The sequence below is a fragment of the Gouania willdenowi genome (genome assembly GCF_900634775.1).
Source record: "Gouania willdenowi chromosome 24 unlocalized genomic scaffold, fGouWil2.1 scaffold_320_arrow_ctg1, whole genome shotgun sequence".
Lineage (NCBI taxonomy): Eukaryota > Metazoa > Chordata > Actinopteri > Blenniiformes > Gobiesocidae > Gouania > Gouania willdenowi.
In genome coordinates this window covers 3,131,553-3,150,975 of record NW_021144848.1, presented here as the reverse complement: position 1 = coordinate 3,150,975, position 19,423 = coordinate 3,131,553, and the positions used below count along the sequence as shown (strand labels likewise).

The 19,423-nt window shown below is 33.1% G+C and overlaps 3 protein-coding genes across 10 annotated transcripts in view; 1 reads left to right on the top strand and 2 right to left on the bottom strand.

Moving 5' to 3' along the window:
- The window catches only part of xrn2 (5'-3' exoribonuclease 2), a 44,445-nt gene extending 42,475 nt beyond the window's left edge, over nucleotides 1–1,970 (top strand). For 2 of the 4 annotated variants that reach the window (XM_028440537.1, XM_028440536.1), the window contains exons 30-31: nucleotides 245–437; nucleotides 1,650–1,970. In XM_028440537.1, the coding sequence (XP_028296338.1) occupies nucleotides 245–437; nucleotides 1,650–1,715 (259 nt within the window). In that variant the 3' untranslated portion in view covers nucleotides 1,716–1,970. Of the gene's footprint in view, nucleotides 1–244 lie in introns of all 4 variants that reach the window. The other 2 variants (XM_028440538.1, XM_028440539.1) reach the window with 2 other exon arrangements.
- A 1,655-nt stretch (nucleotides 1,971–3,625) lies between these two features.
- LOC114458234 (homeobox protein Nkx-2.4-like) lies at nucleotides 3,626–6,423 on the bottom strand. Of its 5 annotated transcripts, none has more exons than XM_028440588.1 (3): nucleotides 6,299–6,423; nucleotides 6,038–6,220; nucleotides 3,626–4,429 (listed from the first exon to the last, which is right to left on the bottom strand). In XM_028440588.1, the coding sequence occupies exons 1-3, from the start codon at nucleotides 6,408–6,410 to the stop codon at nucleotides 3,876–3,878; spliced, it is 849 nt and encodes a 282-aa protein (XP_028296389.1). In that variant the 5' UTR covers nucleotides 6,411–6,423; the 3' UTR covers nucleotides 3,626–3,875. The 5 variants fall into 5 exon arrangements, with proteins under 5 accessions (XP_028296389.1, XP_028296388.1, XP_028296387.1 ...); XM_028440587.1 differs by having other exon boundaries at nucleotides 6,293–6,422; XM_028440586.1 differs by having other exon boundaries at nucleotides 6,038–6,223; nucleotides 6,293–6,420.
- A 12,701-nt stretch (nucleotides 6,424–19,124) lies between these two features.
- nkx2.2b (NK2 homeobox 2b) overlaps nucleotides 19,125–19,423 on the bottom strand; it is a 1,627-nt gene continuing 1,328 nt past the window's right edge. Inside the window, exon 2 of the mRNA XM_028440726.1 lies at nucleotides 19,125–19,423. This exon is cut by the window's right edge and continues 135 nt beyond it. Within this exon, the coding sequence (XP_028296527.1) occupies nucleotides 19,125–19,423 (299 nt within the window).

The following is a 19,423-nucleotide window of genomic DNA, read 5'->3' as shown; positions in this document are numbered from 1 at the left end:
GTTTGGTTAGCTTAGCATGTAAAAATGTTTATTTTTCATCTTGTGAGAACAAATTAATTTGAAAGCTTTTTTTTTTTGCTTTGGCCTTGGAAACATGATTTACAAATCTAAACATTTTTAATCTTAAGTTTTTTTTAAAATTTTTTTTATTGCTGATTGACATACAGTTCATGTGAGGCTTTGTGTTGGCCGCTCATGGCTGCCGGGCCTCGTGTTTGACACCATTTTCCCATGGTGTGTCTAGACCTCTGCAGCCGCAGCAGCAACAGTTCAGAGGCGGAGCCCAAGGCTGGGACCGCGCCATGCAGTCGCAGCAAGGGGCCTATCAGCAAAACCAGAGCCGCAGGGGGGCGGGGCCTAGCGGCAGCTACCAGCAACGCTTCGACCAGCAGAGGGACAACTGGCACAACCGTGGAGCGCCGCAGCCGCCGCGTCAGGTGAACTTCTCAGCAACATGGCTAATACAAGCTAGCCTCACATTAGCATTGGCGCCTTAGATACGCCATAACATGGCCAATACAAACAAGCGTCAAGTTAGCATTAGCGACTCAAACATGCCGTGACATGGCCAATACAAGCAAGCGTCCTGTTGGCATAAGCGCATTAGACTCACCATAACATGGCTAATACAAGCTAGTCATGTTAACGTTAACGTCTCAGACAGGCCGTAACATGGCTAATACAAGGTAGCGTCATGTTCGTGCCTTAGACACACCGTATAATGGCCAATACAAGCAAGCGTCACGTTAGCATTAACGCCTCAGACATGCCGTAACATAGCCGATACAAGCTAGTGTCACGTTAGCATTAGCGCCTCAAACATGCCGTAACATGGCCAAGGCAAGCATCCTGTTAGCGTTAGCGCCTTAGACATGACATAACATGGCAAATACAAGCTAGCATCCTGTTAACATTAGCGCTATAGACATGCCGTTGTCATGTTAGCATTACGGTTGGCGCCTTAGACATGCTGTAACATAGCCTATACAAGCAAGTGTCCCATTAGTCTTAGACACGCCGTAGCATGGCAAAAACAAGCTAGCATCCAGTGAGCATTAGCGTTAGCGCCTCAGACACGTCGCAACATTGCGAATACAAGCAAGTGTCCTGTTGGCATTAGCGCTGATGTTCTACAGCTAAACATACAGTAAATAACAATCACTCAAGTCATGCTTTAATGCATGATATCGCTTCACTGTTGCTAGGCAGATTTAAATAGGATGCACCTGATTGGTTGGAGAACACTGTTTTTTTTTTAAACAAACATTTTAAGTTTTTCTCCAATGGGATCAGCTCAAGACTCTGTTTCTAGGCAGACGTTAGACCTGCTCCCTCAGCGGACGCACCTGATTGGCTAAAAACATTTCAAATTGAAAGTGTTTTTAGAAAATAATATTTGAAAACACTGATGTGAAATGTATCCAATAGGATCAGTTCAGCACCTGTTTCTAGGCAGAATAGGAACTCGAACAAAACAAAAAGGCCAAAAAACTAAACTTTTCTCATTTATTTCATCTTCGTCTGTTTTCTGTGAACGGTTTTGTTGATTCTAGCAAATAGAAATCATTTTCTTTCCACTTTAGTGTCCTTTATTAATGAATAAATCCAACTTTAAACCACACAATTTTCTCACACTTTTCTTCTTCCAGCCCTACAGTTCGGGTCGAGGCGGGTTTCCTCTGCCGCCACCGTCACGCCGATATGACTGGAACTGAAGCCCCGCCCCTTAGAGGAACTGTGCCTTTGTGGCATGGAATCGTTTAATTTTTTTTAAATTTTTTTTTCTTAATCTGTTGTCTTATTGTACTTTAAAATGAGTTTTCAGTGTCGTTTTACTACTTTGGACAAAAAAAAACACAACTTGTGTAGTGGATGATTTTTATAAGTAATGATGGCTGTTTATTCCCTCCAGTCGATCCTGTTTGACACAAACAGTAAAAATAAAGAATAAACCACTACCGTCTGATTCATTTCTTCCTTTGGGTCTCTGTTATTATTAATGAGTTCACAAACTCACGTTGTTATTTCATGAATGTGGACATGAACCTTATGGGAACTTTACGTCTGTCAGGAAAATACAGTCTTATAAAATATGATTTTCACACAATTTTAATGATAAAACATTAAAGTAGTAAAAAAAAGTGGGTGGTAAATCCATATCTAACTCGCCAGCTTTGAGTTTCTGAATTTTTGTGCATTAAAATATATTTTAATGTATTTTCTAAAAAAATAATAAATGAAATTGATATTCTTTTGTTTTTAGAATGTTTGCGTTAATTTTCCAATAAATACTCGTCTTAACTTGAACTTTTTTTTGGGGGGGGGGTTGATTTTTTGTTAAAACATGAAATCAAAGATTTATCAGCAATCGGTAAACAAAAAGGTTTGTCTTGTTAATTTTATTTTTAATTTAAAACAAAATAATTCATTAAGTTAACCAAAACACTTTAAAAACCTTCTAAATGACAACAACATTGTACTTGGAATATTTAGTGGGTTTTGGATTTTCCACAGAAACTAATTATATTAATATGAAAGAAAACTACATTCGGATTGGAACCAAAAACTTAAATCAAGGTTTTTATACAAAAAGTTTTAAACAAAGTTGTCCCAAATTCATGCAGCTTGTTTTTATAAATTAATATGACTGAAAACCTGAACATTTTGATTTCTGATTGAAACAAAAAAATTAATGAAGGTTTTTATACAAAATGTACAAAGTTTTTAAAAATGAGGTTGCCCCTAATTTATTGTAAAAAATTTTAATATGTTAAAAATAAGTCAATTGTCCACAAAAAGAAGCATGTCCAAAAAAATAATTTGTTTGGATTGAAAACAAATGAGGTCGAGGATTTTCCACAGAAATTTAAAATTGGTAAAATATTCCAGTTTCCTCCGAAAATAGGTTTGAATCCATGTAGATCTTTAGAGGAAATGTTAGTACAGTAATGTTAATATATATATAAAATATACGTTTTGCTGCTTGTTTTTTGCAATTAGATTAAGATTAACAAAAACATGAAAAATACAAATTTCGATTGAAACAAAAAACTTAAATCAAGGTTTTAATACAAAGTTTAAACCAAGTTCACCCCTGATAATTGCAACATTTTTTTAAATGTACAAAACTAAACATTTTCTATACAAAATAAAACGCGTCCAAATAAAAATGTGGTCTTGTTTTAGTATTTATTTAAAATGAAATTATTCACTAAATTAACCTAAACACTTTAAAAACCTTCGAAATTACATGTTTTGAATATTCCGCGACTATTGGATTTTTATGAATACGTCTTCATACATTTAAATTTTTAAAGAAAACGAAGATTGTTTAGTAATCTGATAATTGCAGCAAAGTTGATGTTTATAATGTAAAAGTTTGGGTTTTTTAATTTTTTGGTTATTTTAAAGACAAAAAAACAATGTTGGATATTTTAATTATTCTGTATTTTTATATAAATTAAGGTTTTGCAGCTTTTTTTTAATTAATTGGATTAAAATGAACGAAAATCTGTTTAATACATAATGGATATTTTAAAAAATACGAATTGAAACGAAAAACCTAAATCAAGTTTAAAACGAGGCCATTCATACTCAATTATAAAATAAATAAAACACGTCCAAATAAAAATGTGATCGTTTATTGATTGGATTAAAAACAACAAATCAAAGATTGTCGGACTCGTCCGTAGAAACGTTTCCGTGAGTCTTTAAGTTAAAAAATAAAAGTGAGATTAAATCACATCCAGGCCGAGGCTCACGCGCACTATTGTCTTTTGTTAGTCTGTGCGTAAAAGTTGTGGCACTTTTACGCACGAGAACCAAAGTGGCGCATTTTGGATAAAGAAGAAGTCCTGGTTGTAATCCAGCTCCTCCTACCACGTCCTACCGTACACCAGGTTGGTTCCCAACACGCTGTTCGTGTACTCGATCAGCGCCGCGTCCGTCTGCGTCATGCTGATGTGTGCGTGCCCGTGCGTGTGCAGGCCGACGGGCGGACTGGGCGCTAAATCCTCCTCCAGCTCCTCCGCGGAGGTCGCGGTGTTCCCCGCTGAGGCCTCCGCCGAGCCGCCGGTGTCGGTCCGAGAGGAGAGCACGGAGGAGGGGCGCGGGCCCGCGGCGGCCGTGTCCTTGCTGTCCTTGGCCTGGCGCTTGAGCTTGTAGCGGTGGTTCTGGAACCAGATCTTCACCTGGTTCGGGCTCAGGTGGATGAGCGAGGCCAGCTGCTCGCGCTCCGGGGCGGACAGGTACCGCTGCTGCTTGAAGCGGCGCTCGAGCTCCATCACCTGGGCCTGCGAGAAGAGCACGCGCCGCTTCCGCCGCGGACCCCCGTGCAGCGACACCACCGACTTAACGGAGGGGTCCATCCCGGTGAGAGAGCTCATCATCCCGGGGAGGTTGATCCCGGAGCCGCCCATCAATCTGGAGACTGAAAAAAACACAAAACTATCAAATATTTATCTACTATTATTATTATTATTATTATTATTATTATTATTATTATTATTATTATTAGGGTTAAAATCTTAATATCAACTTTTTAAATGAGTAACAAGAAACTGATTTTTATATTTACAACAAATAATGTATCTTCTTTTCAAGTTTTTGTATACAATTATTATTATTATTATTATTATTATTATTATTATTATTATTATTATTATTATTATTGTTGTTGTTGTATAGGGTTAGGATTAAAATAAAAAAATGAACTTTTTAAATAAGTGATCAGAAACTAAAACATGGTCCAGAGGCCACATTTGGGTCAGTTTAAGTTCTTAAAAAAGCCAAACATTCATATGAAATAATTGTGCATCTCCTATAACTTACTATTCAATAACTGTCATTTATTAGGTTAATAATAATAATAATAATAATAATAATAATAATAATTAGCAGAGAAACTACTATTGTTTTCTCTGCGTGTGTGGGATTAAATGCGTTGAAAGGCTGCATTTGGGCCGCAATCCTCGAGTTTAATACGAGGGATTTTGAAACAAATTAAAAAAAGCTTTTGAACTGGCACAATTTAAATTTCAGGTCGTAGATCCCCTAAATTATCGAAACATTTAATTCATCATAATTATTCACCGCCTTTAATTATTCATCAGCTCTTGGAATCAGGATGGATTAAATTTAACTCTTTTTTTCATTAAAATAACATTTTACTTTTACACAAAAAGCCACAAACATCGGCCTTTCATGTTTTGGAAATGAATAAAGCGAGACAAAATTAGATTAACATGTACAAAAATCATTTTTTTAAATCTCGAATAATTCAACTCTTAAATGTGGCCACAATTACTATTAATTAAGCTTTGTATTATTTGCTTTATGTAAACTAACAGAAATCCATTTTTATAAATGGAGACATAATATTAATCTAAAATGTGTGGTTTGCAATAAAAAAAAATTAACATTTTGTGAATCACAAGTGCTGAATAATTCTCACAGAAATACATACAAATAAAAGAACAAATTGAATTTAATGAAGGCCTTAATAACATATAAAAAATTTAATAAATGTGGATTTTAAACATTAAATAATAAAAGTTTTTCCAACTAATCAGGAGAGTATAGACGAACTTTTATTAAGCATAGAAAATATATATTGTTTGTTAAGTAACTAAAGATTAAATTAAAATATGATGTCCATTTTTACGTTTTAGAATTTAATTCCGTTTACAAATCACATCTTATTTATTATATATTTATATTTATTGTATAAAATAATGTTTAAATTTCGCTTTAACATTTTAAAAGTCCAAATGAAAATAATTAATGAGATAAAAAACCGTGCAGAGCATCAGTCTATCAAACTTTTCCATAATCACAGTCCGTTATTTTCACTTTTTAAAGGCACTTTTGGTTTTTTTTATTTCGTTTTTAAGGTTTTTGTCCTGTTTTTTTGTTGTTGTTTTTTTCTCTCTGACTTTTTAAATGAATAACTTCAGATTTAATTCGGGTTTTATTTTATTATCATTATTTAAATAGTTCACATGAATCCAGATTAGTTTCACCGGGCCGCGGCTCTTACTCGTGGGGTACCGGGGCTCCGGGTGGTTCCCGTACCAGCCGGTGGCCGGTGGCCCTCCAGCCCTTACGGGGTCCGGGTAGGACTGAAGCTCCCCCGCTGACCCGATGCCTCCGCTGCAGAATCCTCCGGTGCTCCCGGTAAACTGCGGGGCCCCGTGAGGCCCATGGGGCACGTGGTAGGGCCCTGCTGTGGAGGAAGAGGAGGAGGATGAAGAGGAGGACAGGTGATGATGGTGATGAAGGTGAGGAGGCGTACCGGGACCTTGCTGCCGGTAAGCGGCCTCCATCCCCCCGAACCTGCGGTACGCGTCCTCCATGGGGGTCAGGATGTCTGTGACCGAGAAGGGCGTGGAGTGCCTGGGGCTCAGGGACATGGTGGTCCGGTCCGGTCCGGTCCAGCTCTGCCGAGGCTCGAGCTCTGAGCAGTGGGGCCCCCGCGGGGGGAGAGTGGGGGAGGGGCCTACAAGGGGGGCGGAGCAACGCTCACCACTCATCTATCTATCTATCTATCTATCTATCTATCTATCTATCTATCTATCTATCTATCAGTTTGAAGTGCTGGAAAGTTCTACATTAATATAAATATATTAATAATAAATGTAAGGAGCCAATCACATGAGGTTCTCAATCTCTGGGTCACAACCTTTGTCTGAGCAGAATAAATGATTTCTATTTAAAAGCGTATTTCTTCTAATCATTGGATTTATTAAGTAGGCTACTTTACACTTTTACTTTTTTTTTCCCATAAATTCCTAAATATAAGCGTAGACTTTTTTACTGAATCAAAGGTTATTTTAGTTTTTTGTTTAGTGATTAGTTTTAATTGCTGCTCTAAAGCAAATGATGAGATTGTGTTTATTTAGTTTTAAATAAAGTTGGAATTAAATTAAAACAAAAAAAACAATCACAGGTCTCCTTACTGCGGGGTGTGTATGAGTTCATCAGTGACGATCAGTTCCTGTTGAATAGATTTTAATGGATTAAACTGTGAATAAAAACATCAAAAATCGTTACAAAGTAAAAGATTTAAACATTTATTGTTGCTGCGTCTCCTCATGATTTTAGACCAAAGTTTGAATTCGATTTGAATGTTTTTTGTTGGTTAATAAGGCTGTCACAATCAGTTCAGTTCAGGGACGGATGTTTATTAGTTTAATAATTAAATAGTTTAATAATTAAATAGTTTGTTAGTTTAATAGTTTCATAATTTATTAGTTTAATAGTTTCATAATTTAATAGTTTATTAGTTTAATAGTTTAATAATTTAATAGTTTAATAGTTTAATAGTTTAATAGTTTAATAGTTTAATAATTTAATAGTTTAATAGTTTATTAGTTTAATAGTTTAATAGTTTAATAGTTTATTAGTTTATTAGTTTAATAGTTTATTAATTTATTAGTTTATTAGTTTAATAGTTTCATAGTTTCATAGTTTAATAATTTAATAATTTAATAGTTTAATAGTTTAATAATTTAATAATTTAATAATTTAATAATTTAATAATTTAATAATTTAATAATTTAATAGTTTATTAGTTTAATAGTTTAAAAATTTAATAGTTTAACAGTTTAATAGTTTAATAATTTAATAGTTTATTAGTTTGATAGTTTAATAATTTATTAGTTTAGTAGTTTAATAATTTATTAGTTTATTAGTTTAATAATTTAATAGTTTAATAATTTAATAATTTAATAATTTAATAATTTAATAATTTAATAATTTAATAATTTAATAGTTTATTAGTTTAAGAATTTAATAGTTTAACAGTTTAATAGTTTAATAATTTAATAGTTTATTAGTTTGATAGTTTAATAATTTATTAGTTTAGTAGTTTAATAATTTATTAGTTTCTTAGTTTATTAGTTTAATAATTTAATAGTTTAATAGTTTAATAGTTTAATAATTTAATAATTTAATAATTTAATAATTTAATAATTTAATAATTTAATAATTTAATAATTTAATAGTTTATTAGTTTAATAGTTTAAGAATTTAATAGTTTAACAGTTTAATAGTTTACTAGTTTAATAATTTAATAGTTTATTAGTTTGATAGTTTAATAATTTATTAGTTTAGTAGTTTAATAATTCATTAGTTTCTTAGTTTATTAGTTTAATAATTTAATAGTTTATCAGTTTAATAGTTAAATAATTTATTAGTTTATTAGTTTAATAGTTTAATAATTTATTAGTTAAATAGTTTAACAATTTAATAATTTGCTAGTTTATTAGTTTAGTAATGTATTAATTTAATAGTTTAATAATTTAATAGTTTATTGGTTTATTAGTTTAATAGTTTAATAATCTAATAGTTTAACAGATTAATAGTTTAATAGTTTAATAATTTAATAGTTTATTAGTTTAATAATTTATTAGTTTAATAATTTAATAGTTTAACAGATTTCAGCTTCACTTTAAATTTCCTTCATTTTGAGACCAATTTATATTTGATTTGGAGAAATGTTGTGGAATAATTTGAGAAAAATTGCAGGATTTGGGAGTTTTTTTTTCAATAATTCTAAATTCTAAATGACATCATGTGATATAATAATTATGTGTAAATAATGAGTTTGTGTTTTTGGAAGAACTGATAAATCTACACAATAATTCATGTTTGCTCTGTTATTGTTATTTTCTCCACTGAAACACAGTGGATAATCTAAAGGAGTGTTTCTCAAATGGAGGTACGTGTACCCCTAGGGGTACATGATGGCATTACAGGGGTACTAGAGAGAGAGAGAGAGAGAGAGAGAGAGAGAGAGAGAGAGAGAGTGTTGGTTCCTCCGCAAGCATGAGATGACTGGAAACTATAAAAAACCAATAGAAATATTTCTATTCAGGAGCCTCTAAATCAGGGTTTTTCAACCTTGGGGTCGGGACTTCATGTGGGGTCACCTGGAGTTTAAATGGGGTCACTTGAAATTTTTGAAAAATGAAGATAGATTTTTATATTTTTTAATTATTTTTATTTTTTTATTAAAACGACAAAATCTTAAACAACTTTATTTCTATATGTTCACTTTGTGAATCTATAGTTCAGTAAAAAAATTCTGCTCAAACATGATCAAAAACTAATTATAGAAAAAAACATCTTTGTGGTCGCCAGAAATTCTTGATATCAAATTGAAGTCACGATCTTAAAAAGGTTGAGAACCGCTGCATTAAATACTAATAATTTCACATATTAACAAAATGAAATTCTTTAAAATGTGTGTCATCACTAATTAATTCCATCATTATGATCTGTAGATGTTTTTAGGAATTGTCTAAGTAAAATGTTCTAGTCGTACATAAAGGGAGGACTTTAAATAAGACAAAGGACGAGAGCCTAAAATGTTTGGGAACCAATGATGTTAAGGACCAGATTTGGCCCACGGACCTTGTTTGACACATTTTGTAGCCTTTCAGTAGCTCTGAATCTTTTTATTATTATTATTACAGTTTTTTTTTATTGTTTCCACACTAAAATGAATAGTCGTACACTATTAGTAAAACCTTACACTGAAGAAGTAAAACATCAGCCCATATTTGTACAACTATAAACACATTGTTAACCTCACACTTGTTGCTAAACTCTACACAGTGATTTCTAAAACACTAAACACACTTAACATACATTACACACATAAATCTATCATGAAGTCACTTCCTTAAAAACCAAAGCACTGACTGTCACATGACCACACCGTCCAACCAATTGGTTTGTTTAATTGTAGACACACTAATCAGGTGTGTAAGCCCTATAAAAAGCAGCAGGTGAGTTCATCGTCTTCAAGCACAATGGAAAGAGTCAGAGAAAGAGTAAGACGAGGAGGAGGAGGAGGAGGACAAGGAGAAAGAGGAGGCCCAGGAGGAGAAAGAGGAATCAACAGAGGAAGAGAAGGAGGCCATGCTGGAGGTAGAGGAAGAGGAAGACAAGAAGGTTCTCAAAGAGGACCTAATCTGACCAATGAGATCAACACTGGTTGACCACGTTATCAACCACTGCCTGACGCTGAGGGAGGCTGGACTGTGAGTACAGTCACATCTAAGCTGATATACAGTAACACGTGTGATAAGAACATTTCTACTGGAAAATAGGTTTTATAAAAATATCAAAAACATCTGCATGTTTCAGTAACTGCTTACAGTACTGTAATATATGCACTATCAGCACTTCTGTTACTGTTTCCTGTGAAATGACTTGTATTGTAAACTGTTCTTTTTTTTCTACATAGGATTGAGGGTCAGGAACGACAAGGGGGAGTGGCCTCCCATGTTCACAGAACAGCAAGAGAGGGAGATAGTAAACATGGTTTTAACCAACAATGTAATAACACTCAATCAGCTCCAAGCTAACATTATAATAACCATATTCAACAATGTCCATCAGGTCTGGACATCAACACTGACACGCATCATAAAAAAGAACCATATTCAAATGAAGATCATTTATCCAGTGCCTTTGGAGCACAATTCTGAAAGGATGAAACGACTGTAACATGATTATGTAGAGATATGTATTCACTTTAGCAGTGTGATCATGTTTACTGTCTCATAATCTTATACTGTAATATCTATACTAGATCTACACACTGCCTGATACTGTTCTTCAGAGAGTTCTACAAATGGATGGAGAGGAGATCCAGCATGAGTTCATGTATGTAGATGAGGCTGAGTTCAACCTGACGAGAACACAAAGGAGGGTCAGAAACATCATTGGCCACAGGGCTATAGTCAATGTCCCAGGGCAACGTGGGGGTAATATAACACTCTGTGCAGCCATTACACAGAATGGGCTCCTCCACCACCATGCCCATATGGGCCGTACAACACAGCACTCATACTTACATTCTATAGCACAACATAACAGCATCAAATGGATCATATTCTATACATTGTTGTCTAGAACAATATGTCTTTGCTCTGGTTCAGAACTGGTTTCAGCAACATCTACATTTCTTATATCTTCCACCATACACTCCATTCCTCAACCCTAGAGAAGAGTTTTTCTCGTCATGGAGGTGAAGGTATATGACCTCTGTTTCCAGGCTGAGGTACCCCTCATCCAATCCATGGAGGAGGCCTGGGACCAGATGGAGGTAACAGCAATGCAAGGGTGGATTCATCGTTCAACACGTTTCAAGGTGTGTTGTTAATGACGACATTGTCTGTGATGTAGATGAAATTCTCTGACCAGATCCAGTTACAGTAGAGGAAGAGACCATGTCTCGTTTGTTTTGGTCACATTTTGTCTCAGTATATGAATCTCCATGTCAACATTATGGGCGTGTTGATAAATAAATGAGTTTCTTCAGTCTGCAACATTGGTGTTGTGTAGTATTTGGTGAATTGACATAATATTAGTACTTTGTTGATAGTAGCCTACTGTAATCATAGGGAAGTAGAAGTGTTAAAAGTGTTTTAGGTTTATCACAGCAGACTGTAACTCATGTAAACAGTACAGTAATGTGAAACGTGTGTGTTTCATATGGTAACAAAGTGTGGTTTTTAAAAAGAAGTTTATAGTTTTTACAAGTGTTTAATTATGCAAATGATCTGTAGTGTTTAGCTAATTGTGTAGTGTTTTGAAAACACGGGCCCTGTTTTGAAATCGTGCTTAAGCAATCTAAAAAAACTGTAAATATCATCATTATTGTCACTATTTCTTATTATCATTATTTTTGTTGATAAATGATTATTTTATTAGTGCCTTGTATTGATGCTGTTAATTAATGCTAATTAATGCTGTTTGTGTTTAAACATGTTTTTAATATTTTCTGTCTAAATATCTGATATTATCGGCAACATATCGTATTGTACGATTACAAACCAAGTGTTTGTTTTGGCAATAAAAATAAATGTGAGACATTTGTGATTTATTGGTTGTAAATGTTAACGTACCAACCATTTAATCATTGATTAATCAATTAATCAATCAGCACTTTTAACTTTAAGGTATTAACCGTGTGTGTGTGTGTGTGTGTGTGTGTGTGTGTGTGTGTGTGTGTGTGTGTGTGTGTGTGTGTGTGTGTGTGTGTGTGTGTGTGTGTGTGTGTGTGTGTGTGTGTGTGTGTGTGTGTGTGTGTGTGTGTGTGTGTGTGTGTGTCCTCTATTTTACTCTAATCCGGCTCCTCTCAGAGTCTCAGTCTGAGAATGTGAAGAGGAGGATGATGGGAGGGGGGGGGTATGGGGGGGGGGGTGCAATGATCAGACCACCTGCTCCTAAAACAAAGATTTTACAGCAAATGAATCTCATCTCAGCGGCTCTCGAGCCACACGTGGCTCCTCATCATCACTGATGGAACCAGAAATCAGAGCAGACACTTCTGACCAATCAGAGCCCTCCTTACAGCCACGTCCACACGTTTAGTCTATGGTTCAAACCACAGTCGTTTAGAGAGAGATAGTTCCTGGAAGATTCAAATCCATTGATTCTGACGGACTTAACGCTGCGTTCACACCAAACACGCTTGTGCTCATCAAATCAGACGCTTGTCACCAGCGTCGAAGATGCTCAGGACGTGTGTCCGAACAAGTTGGGAAGGGAGTGCGTTTAGGGGCGGGGCTTCTCTGTTGCCGGTGGTGTTCTTATAGTGATTAGTTACGTTCATAATTCACTCAGTGACTGTGAAGTGGTGGAACATTGTGATGTTTGTGGTCAGATGTTTTATGGTGTGACTCAGTGTGTGCTGTGATGTCAGAGGCTTATAGAGAAGTGTGGGTGGGTGGAGAATAAAGTTTGGAGTTCTTTGATGAACACGCCCCCTCTGACCCCCGTTCATCATCTCTACATTATCCAGAGAGTGACTTGGCTTTATCTGCACCTCAGCTCATGTTCTACTAACAACTCCAAACTTTATTCTCCATCCACCCACACTTCTCTACTTTATTTTTCCGTTTATGAAGTTTTGCTTCACAGTGCAGCAGTAAAAGGTCAAAGGTCACACATCTCCGAGATTCACTTTAACACTTTGCAAAAAAAAAAAAAAAAAAAAAAAACCGCTTTGCAGGAAGTGCCGGAATTTACAAAATAAAAGCGGGGAAAGCTTCCAAACCAAGAGGAGAAAAAAAAGGTCAAAGTGAAACTAGATAATAATACAAAACCAAACTAAATATAATGAAAGTAAACAGAAACTATTTAAATATTATTAAAAAATATATAATTATATGTTAATTAAAAAACAAACATAAATAATACTAATAAATAAAACATTGCGGCTTTAATGGTTTTAAACCCAAATGTTCTAAAGTTAAAGAAAACAAGAGTTTTTATTTAGTTATTTATTCTTTAACAGTTTCTTTTTAGCAGTCTTTGAATATTTTAGCAAAGTTTTTATTCTTTCTAATAAACCGTCACACTACTGTGTCCTAATATTGTTTAATTAATTTTAAATCTTGTTAACTGTTGAGTTACAAGGAACAAGGAACAAGATGATGATTAAAAATAAATCATACATATTAATTTTAATGTAAATATTATTGGTACATTGATATTTCATATCACAACAACATTAATGACTCTAAAAACACAAACAAACACAGAATTATGGAAAAATACGCACACAGGGAAATTACAGGACAAAAAACACACAAAATGATTAATATACAAAAAATAAACACACAAAAAGACAATAACACATAAAGATTTCTACAAAAACACACAAAAAAAACCAACAAAAAAACACAGAACGACAGAAAAATACATAACATAATGATTAAAAATGAATAATAGGTCTTAATTCTAATGTAATTATTATCGGTATATTGCTTTTTGCTGTCACGTGATCTTGTTTTCGTCACAGAAAGTTTGAACTCAAACAGACGCTGCAGCGCCACCACGTGGCCGCTTTGTTCTGCTGCACAGAAGGTTTTAAAATGATAAACTCACTCATGCATTTACTATAAATGTGTATAATTCATTAAAGAATCGCGATGTTAAGCTTACACACATTTATATTTAGACACAGTGACGTTTTATTTCCAACAGCCTTGAATTCATTCAGGATGAAGTAAAACTTTTAATTTATTCTTTTATTGTTTTTTTTTTATTGTAGAGCAAACATTAGACATCTTTTCTCACAGTGGGCGGGGCCACAAACGTGATCAACATTCACGTCAGCATTTAGTTGCCTTGTTCAATTTTTAGTTAGTTCTGTACATTTCTGTTGTCATTTAATATATTTTTGTTGTGCTTTGGTGTAATTTTTGTATATTTTTAAGTAATTTTGTGTATTTTTTGGTAAATTTCTATGTCGTTTATATGTATTTTTTTATTGTTTTGTACAATTTCTAGTTAGTTTTGTACATTTTTGTCGTCATTTTATATATTTTGGTGTTTTGTTGTCATTTTGTGTATTTTTCTGTAAATTTGTATATATTTGAGACTTTTTTGTTATAGATGCATATTTTTAGTCGTTTTGTGTGTTTGATGTTATTTTTGTGCATTTTTGTCTTCGTTTTGTGTATTACAGTTATTTTGTGTAGTTTTGTAGTTGACTAATGTGCTTTTGGAATAGGTTTGCGTATTTTTCTATAATATTGTGAATGTTCTTAGTGATATATCAGAATCATGTGATTCTATGAGCTTCTGCTGCCACCTACTGGATGTTTGTAGAACAGCAACACGTGGTTTAACTGGACAAACTTTCTTATATAATAATAATAATTATAATAATAATAATAATAATAATTCATGTTTACTAAGTTTTTACATTTTCTTTCTGTAAGAAAACATCTCATATATAAAGTCTCATTTGTTTTAATATTAAATGGTAGTATTTCTTCTATTTCTCTCATTTAAATAAATAATAATTAATAAATAGCAATTAGAGAAATGTTAGTGCTGAGAATATTTCACTGAATTTAAAAAATTATAAAACAAATAGTTGTGCAAAATTAAAAACATTTAAAAAAAACATGAATAGCCGTTATATTAAAATAATTTGTTCATCATTTATTCATATCAATTTTTATTCAATTTCTTTCTTTCTTTCTTTTTTTTTTTTTACAATGAACTCACATCATAAAAGCTAAATACACATCATCGATAGTTACAGACTGTTTGAACATTTATTAAATCATTCTTTAGTTCAGTTAAATAATACTTTTTAACGATGTTTGTTTTCATTAATTATTTCACATTAATTTTAGTTTTTAAAATGTTTTACCTTTAATATTTAGTGACTAAATAAGGCCCCTGATTTATCCATGATGATGGGAAATAACTAGCAGTGTCATGTAAGGGTATTGATTTTAGATATTGATCCAATATCAGCAAAAACTAAAATAATAATGATAATAATATCAGATAATATTGGCCTGTGTTTAAAATGTTATTTAATTTATTTTGTATTTTATTCAACTGTAAATTATGTTTCTGTTTAAGGTTAAATATGTGTAACCCATTGGTTAATAATCAATGGGTCAGATTTTCTCAGTCAACTGTCAGCCTTCTTTAGAGGCATCTGCTCATCGCTTTGATGTGTCCTTGACTTTTGCGTATTAATTCCGGTAATGTTAATTTAGTGGTTTTTGTTTTTTTTTTTGGTTTTTTTTAAATAATATTTTAAGGTTTCATTTATTCTGAGTACTTTGTTTTAAAAAATAAAATAAAATAAAAAATTGTCTGAATCACTGGTTCTCAACCTTGGGGTTGTGAGACACTGGGAGGGGTCGCCAGATTCATAATTATTCTCATTAATTTTTCTAATATTGATACTTTGAACAATTTTTTACCGCTTTTTCTGTCTGTTTTTATCCACTCTAATTTGCAACTTTTAACCAATATCTGTGGTTTTTAAAATCGCATTTCACCACCTTTTCCACCATTTTTGGTCACTTTGAACCATTTTATTCGTGATCAAAACCAGGATTTCTATCTTTAAGATGACTATAATAATAATAATAAACTTCCTGGATAACTGTGGATATTATTCAGATGAATAAATAAATAAATGTGGTTATCACAGATTCATAGAAACCTGAATATATTATTTTTTAAATGACAAAGTGAACTTGCTGGAATTGAAATTGAGTCTTTGTTTGTTCGCTGGTGGATCTGATGAAACAGAGACGACTGAATGTGTGACTCCCTCTGTCAGAGCGAGTCGTTAAATCAACCTAAACGTGTTCAAATGAGCCTGAAAACAACAGATTGGGCTTTAAAAACCTTCCTCTGCTCTTTCCCAGCAGCAGGTGACGCATTATCACATCTCTGAGCTAAGATGAGCTGACCTTTGACCTCACACACACACATACACACACACACACATACACACACACACACACACACACACACACACACACACACACACACACACACACACACACACACACACACACACACACACACACACACACACACACTCGGGGGTCTTTGTGCTCTTTGTCAGTCACTGCTGAATGAAATCGTTAATCCTGTTGTTTCACGTCACACAGAATCAACCGAGCATCAAATGTGCAACGTTTCCTCTGGATTAAAGCTTCACTTTGAGCTTTTAGATCATCATAAAGCTCAGAATAACTCACACACACTGGAAGGAAAACGATCCCACTGAACGTCACAAACACGTTTTCTAAACCTCTGCGACCTCCTAAACCAGTGGCTTTGAGTATATGTTAGAGATTAAAGACACACAAAAAAAGAGCAAAACTAGACAAAATATTCTGGGGAAAACGTTCAGAATTACAGAAAAATACATAAAATTACAGAAAAATACATAAAATTACAGAAAAATACATAAAATTACAGAAAAATAAACAAAAGGAAAACACAAATGCACAAAACTGACAATAATGCACACAAAACAACAACAAAACATTCACAGTATGTCAGAAAAATACACACAAACAAGTCAGAATGACAACAAAAACACACAAAATAAGTGAAACTCCCTAATATTAAAAAAAACAAACAAAAACACACACAATGACAATAACACACACAAATCAACAACAAAATTCCTCCAAAAACACACAAATACTTATTTAGAATTTGAATTAGAAATTGTGAAAGTGTTGATGAGTTAAAGGCAAAATTTTGGATTTTCAGATTTTTCTGTGATTATTATTATTTTTTAAATCTATTATATTGGTGAAGTGTACAAAAATAAAAAGGTTGCAATAAAGTCACACGCAGGAAGTAATGCTGTCAAAAAATAAGGTTTTGCAGAGAAAATTAAGTAAAAAAACGACCAAAAAAAGGCTTATTGATGTGTTTGTGTGATTTAGGATTAAAAGTTTTAAAAGTGAACAATACGTCCTAAAAACTTACATTTCAACATAAAGATTAAACCTAAAGGTTCTGAATTTTTTTTTTTTTTTTTTTTTTTTTTGCTCAAATTAAAATGTAAATGTTTCTGTTTTTTGTGTTGAAGGAAAAAGCCACAAAGTTTTTTTATGCTCATAAATAATTTATTACAAACCAAGTGACGTCAACAATATATAAATAGATTTTTAAAAACAATGAACAGCAGCAAAAACAACAACGACACAAATAAACAACAAACAGAAGGTTTGGTTTCATGTCAGATCCTCACAGGAAGTAGTTTTAGACGAGTCGTACCTGGACATCAAACCTCCACGATCACATTTTAAGCTGAACAGAGACAAAGAAAACACATTTTAATTGAGAAAACACTGTGTAAGGAGGTTCTCAACATGTGGCTCGTGACCCAAAGACGGCCGCTGGTCGTGAATTAGGAATAAAGGGAATAAGATCTTTCATTCTGGTGGGAATTCATTTATTTAAAGCTGCTAATGAGATAAAGTTAGGCATTTGGAAACTAAAAATATTATATATATATATATATATATATATATATATATATATATATATATATATATATATATATATATATGAAGGAATAAAACTGATTTCATTTTAATGTTGTTCTTGAACTTTTAGGAGAACATGCAAAAGACACAAATCCCTATAAAGGTAACACTGTACTCATGATTTTCATACATTTATTTATTTTTAAGGAACTAATAACTTTAAATAAAACTTTTTTTTTTTTTAATTTAAATTAAATTTTTTCTGTTTATTTATTTATTTATTTTTTAATGATTAAAAATTACCCAAAAACAAAATAGTCATTTCATTTGTAAGCTTCTCCTATTTTTTCCATTTATTTGTGAAAATGTTTAAAAACCAAACGAGGATTTGGATAAAATAGATTTGTTTAAATTTTTACATTTTAAAAGTTTTTTTTGTTCTAATTTTATTCATTTATTTATTTATTTCATTTTAAAAAGGATTTAAAAAATGACCTAAAACCATAAGTAATTTAATTTTGAGGCTTTTCTGAAAGCTTTAGGAGAACTAAAGACTCAAAGTGATTTTGTTTTTTTGAAGCTGCAAACGCAAAGATAAATTTCTGTTAGAAACAATAAAGAAGAACAAAATTTGAGGTAATTTTTTAGTAAAAATGTAAAAAGGATTAATGTGTGCAAATCCCTGTAACATTTAGCAACTCATTGAGCAAAATATTTCACTTTTCTATTTTTCTTTTTAAAGTTAATATAGAGTTAAGTTTGGATAAAAAAAAAACAATATAATTTCTCTGTGCATGGTGCAGGTTTATGGAGTACATTTATGTCTTTATTATTCAATAAAAAAAGGGCTTCAAAACTTTTTTCAAAATTTTTGGGGATCAAATATTTATTGCGTTCAAATACTTTTTTTCTTTGATTGAAATGTTTTATTTTTTATTGAATAATAAAGACACAAATGTACGACCCATAATATGACCCAAATACAAAAAAGATCACTTCAATAAAATATCATTTAAATTAAAGAAAAACTCAATAAAAGAAAAACTCAATAAAAGAAAATTCAATAAAAAAAAACCATTTCAATAAAAATAAAAAATAAATCACTTCAATCAGAAAAAAACATTTTCAATCAAATAAAAAGTGTTCAAATGCATGAGGTCACAGATTATTTTTGCATTTCAGCACTTTTTTTTTAAAAAAATATTTATTTGTGATTTTTTTTTTTTTTGATTGAAAATATTTTATTTTTATTATTTACATGATTTTCCATTTTTTTTAAATTCTATAATTTATTAATAAAACCATAAATCTACCTCCATGGTTCACCTTCCGTCACCAGCTCCACGGACACACGTGCAGCCCCGGGAGCTGCTCCGGGCCGTAGGGCGCCAGCAGCGGACTGAGGGGGCCACTGAGGGGGCCCAGGGCGCACAGAGGCAGGCTGAGGCCGGAGCGCAGGGTGGCGGAGAGCCGCTCACTGCAGGACAGCAGGGCCGGGAAAGCGACGCCCCGCGGCGGCAGCAGCCGCAGCTCCGCCCGGGCCCTCTTCAGCTTGTAGCGGTGGTTCTGGAACCAGATCTTCACCTGGTTCGGGCTCAGCCGGACCATCGAGGCCAGCTGCTCGCGCTCCG

Bases quoted from the DNA above. Each gene is read 5' to 3' on its own strand.
- LOC114458234 (XM_028440585.1), bottom strand. From the start codon at position 6,410: ATGTCCCTGAGCCCCAGGCACTCCACGCCCTTCTCGGTCACAGACATC. The intron at 4,430-6,037 runs GTAAGAGCCGCG...TGTTTTTTTCAG, and splicing joins GGAGCCCCGGTACCCCACGA to TCTCCAGATTGATGGGCGGC.